Source organism: Aplysia californica, unplaced genomic scaffold (genome assembly GCF_000002075.1).
Source record: "Aplysia californica isolate F4 #8 unplaced genomic scaffold, AplCal3.0 scaffold00267, whole genome shotgun sequence".
Taxonomy (NCBI): domain Eukaryota; kingdom Metazoa; phylum Mollusca; class Gastropoda; order Aplysiida; family Aplysiidae; genus Aplysia; species Aplysia californica.
This window is the reverse complement of record NW_004797537.1, coordinates 643,135-647,090: the sequence shown is the minus strand read 5'-3', so window position 1 is coordinate 647,090 and position 3,956 is coordinate 643,135. Positions and strand designations below refer to the sequence as shown.

At 39.7% G+C, this 3,956-nt stretch overlaps 1 protein-coding gene across 1 annotated transcript in view; it reads right to left on the bottom strand.

The window, feature by feature from the left end:
• LOC118477873 (probable G-protein coupled receptor frpr-1) overlaps positions 1 to 3,956 on the bottom strand; it is a 21,755-nt gene that overhangs the window by 1,535 nt on the left and 16,264 nt on the right. Inside the window, exons 3-4 of the mRNA XM_035970428.1 lie at positions 2,049 to 2,184; positions 306 to 491 (exon numbers count right to left, since the gene is read on the bottom strand). Of these exons, the coding sequence (XP_035826321.1) occupies positions 306 to 491; positions 2,049 to 2,184 (322 nt within the window). The remainder of the gene's footprint in view (positions 1 to 305; positions 492 to 2,048; positions 2,185 to 3,956) is intronic.

Below are 3,956 nucleotides of genomic sequence, written 5' to 3'. Positions count from 1 at the left end.
TCTCCCTCTCTCTCTCTCTCTCTCACACACACATACACACACACACACAAAATTTCTCTCTCTCTTTCTTTCTCTCCCTCTCTCTCTCCCCCATCTCTCTCTCTCTCTCTCTCTCTCTCTCTCTCTCTCACACACACACACACACACACACACACACACACACACACACATATATATATACACACACGTAAGCATAGCCAACGAGATTGATAGACATAGAGAGATATGATATGAAGAAAGAGAGAAAGACGGTCAGAGAGGGGGTAAGAACACCTACATTTTTATATTCTAAAAGCCAAACCCACCTGGCTGATGAGAAAAGTCCAGGTGATGGCAAACACTACGGTAGTGACCCTAGAATCGTTGCTAGGGGCGTTCCGTGCGGCGTCATTGGAGATCTGTACATGCTCCACGAAGGCGGAGTTGCGCCTGCGCAGACAGCACAGGAGGATGGCGTTAGCCACGCTCACAATCACGATAGGAATGACCACCTGGAAATAAAAGAATCCAAGAAGAGGTGAGTAAGTAAGTAATAATACAGGAGAGGGCGGGGTGGGGGGGAGGTGAAGAGCGGAGACAAGGACACGACAGGTCAGCCAATTATTTTTCTTTTTCGAGGGTTTTTTTGTTTGTTATTTCTGTGGGGGGGGGTGTTTTGTTTTGTTTTGTTTGTTTGGGTCTGTTTGTTTTGGCTGGGCAGGCTTTATTTTGTTTTTTGTTTTTTGGGGGGGGGGTTGTTTTGTCTTGGGGGGGGGGGGTTTGGTGTTTATTTTCATTTTAAATTGGATTATCCAGGATCATGTTTCTGTTGTTTCTGTATGTCCTGTTTTGTCGTTGCAGTTGTTATTGTTGTTGATATTTTTGTTGCTGTTGTTGTTTTTGTTACTGTTGTTGTTATTGTTGTTGTTGTTGTTGTTGTTGTTGTTGTTGTTGCTCGAGTGTTCAGGAGTGTAGGAGGATGCCGGTGATGGATTCAGAAAGAATAAGGTTTCGTGGACCTGAATCTGTCTATTAACCTGTGTGCTTCCATTATGGTAAATCTGTTGATGTTTATAACTTAGTTGAGTATGTAATTAATTCCATTTGCTGCTTCTTGTCTGATAGCTTGCTAAAATTATATTTTTTTCTTTGCCTGTCTGTCTTTTCTACTGGGTTTCTATAATTACCTGTCAAAGATGTCAATCATTCTTTCGTACCAAGATTCCCATTACTCAGAATAACACTACAAAAAAAAGAAGTCCGTACCCTAAGACCTCTTATTTTTTCCTGCTGTTCAAGCATTTAACCACCATTTACCGTCTCTTTGACATGACCTGGTATTTAGTTAATTAACACCATTTTCAGCATCGTAAGGCTTTTCAAAAAGCCAAACCTCCGAATGAAACGAACCGCACCATGACGAGCAAGCCATGTTGACCGAAAGCACCGAAAACCCTCAGCACAACCAACATTCAAAAACACCCCGTAAGAGCCATCTGCACCACAGCCGGGCATCACACCGGCTGAACCAAGGATGTACCCTTGTGTCTCGGTGTTCTTCATTATAAACATAAAGGTGCAACCAAAGATTCTCCACTAGAGCATCTTTAGTACAACGGTTCCGTATTATCTGAGAGCCCCTGTGGAGAAGTGGCTTGCCAGCTTGTTCATCAGCGCGGCAATTGGGTCTGAAATTGACTTAAGATCTGAATCATTTTGGTTATCAGTTTTGTAATTTTTCCTTTCAATGATCGTCGCCTAAACTTGGGACCACGTACTCATTCATCGAAAAGATCTTAGTGTTTTATGACGTTTTCAGAATTAAAAAATAAAATATATTAAAGTGATCGCTATTTTAACTTCTTGCTTTTATATTAGTCATCCCGTCATCTCCCCCCCCCCCCCGACCAGGGATCTGTTATCTGATTATTACAACAGGCCCCCCCCCCCCCCCTCCTTTTTGACCCCACAGAAACAGACAAACGCATTTAATCTCAAACAACAACCACATGCATACTTTAAGGGTATGAATCCAAATCGCCAGCATTGTTTTATTTTTTTAGGCTTACTTTGAAAATTGTAGCAAAATAACCAAAGTAGATGACGAGGAAGTCAATGTTCATAGAAGGTTTTGTCGGTTCGAGTCGAATCCAGCTGTGATTGATGCTCCTCTCCCAGTACATCGTAGGTTCCAACATGATGCATCTGTGGAAACAAAGCAACAAATATGGCCTTTCTTTTTCCTTGATGGTTTCCTTTTGTTAACTAAATATATTCTAGTATAGTATGTATATAAATATATATTATATACAAATGATGTGTAAAGATGCAATTATAAGCGGTGGCGCTTAAATGACCAAAATTGTGTCGATAGTGCCGTAAAACATCTACCCAATCAATCAATCGATCAAAAGCAATTCTAAGCATACTATGATAGACTAAAGGAAATGTAACAGTTTAAATGTATCATGTTACTCACAAATGGGTGGGTTTTATTTTATTCAGCGTAACCACGATATCAGCTGTTCAATTTCGAATCAGAGTAAAAATACAAAAGCCAACTAATTACACAGAGTTTGTTGTGATGGAGAAGAATGCCGTCTACTTCCTTGAAACCTTCAAAAACAGACCAAAAAACTTCTTTCAGGCTAAAGTACTGAAACTGAAAACGAAAGGAAAACCATGACGTGACATCCGGTTAATTGGAGTAGGCGAACTGCAATTAAAAGAAGCTCCTACCTCTATTGTTGCAGCGGGAAACTATTTCAGCGTTTTATTTAGGAAACAAAATAGTTCGTTGATGGAAGTTGTTTGGATGTTTTGAATCCTTATCAACACAATACGTAATTGGCTGGCTCTGAATTACCGTTCATCTTAGCAGAATGCCCTAAAAACAATCCTAAAAATCGATTTGAAATCAGGTCAGAGTCATAGTTAGTCAACGTTTCACTGACATCATAATTGTGATGCAGCGTGGTGGAATCAGGCTCTGGTCAATTTTTGGGCATGTAGAGTTATTGGTATCATCGTAAAGCTTGGTCATTTGTCTTTATTTGGATGAAAACAATATCCATTTATCTTGAATACAAGTCGAGATATTTGCAGATGAAGGGGGTGGGGGTCACCTGTTTTCAGAGGTAAGATTAGTGAGAAAATGGCCGCCAAAGAATAGTTATTTCCTTAGTTTTAAGAGTCCGTGGTAACTGAAAATGTACATCTTTTGTGCAATTAATCAACGTTTTTCAGAAAAATCCACACAGAAATGAGTTCTTTAGTGGGCATGAAAGGTGTTGAGCTTAAAAAAAAAAAGTTTTTAAAAAATTCACAAACCAACAGAATAAAGCAAGTTTCTTCGCTTTGATTATTTTGACGAGAGCCTGATTCCACTACGCTGCCTCACAATTGCCTAAGTTTATTCAGATGCTTTTAAGGACCAGTGGGCTAACCAAGATTTCGAGGGTTTCCAGAAATCTTGACCTACACCAAAAGTGGACATTGCAGTAACTCTAGGAGAAGTTTGGTTTCATTGGTTGGTATATTTGTTTGGTTATAGAGAAAACTCTTCTTGTCTTTTAAAGAAACTGAACAAGGGTCCAAAAACGTTACCTTCGATTTGCTCGAAACATTTTTCCTGATAGCCCGCTTGTGTTCAAAAGTGATCTTGTTTGTTCCAACATTCGTCTTATCGCCTCCAAAACTAGCAAAGGTGCTCTTGGAACACACAAAACAAATTCAGACTAGGCTACTGGATCCGACACAGCCAGCGCCTCCCCCACCCCCAATCCCAAACCAGGCCTTCTGAAGCAAACACGTTATTTTTAAAGTAGATGACAAAGAGTAGCAGCAAAATTGACAAAAAGGCACAAGGTTTACGCTCGCACACGGGTTCTATTTATTGAATAAATCTTTGACTTTAATTAAGTTGAAATATTTCTTGCTAAACAGAACATAGATATATAGATAGAATGATAGAATGA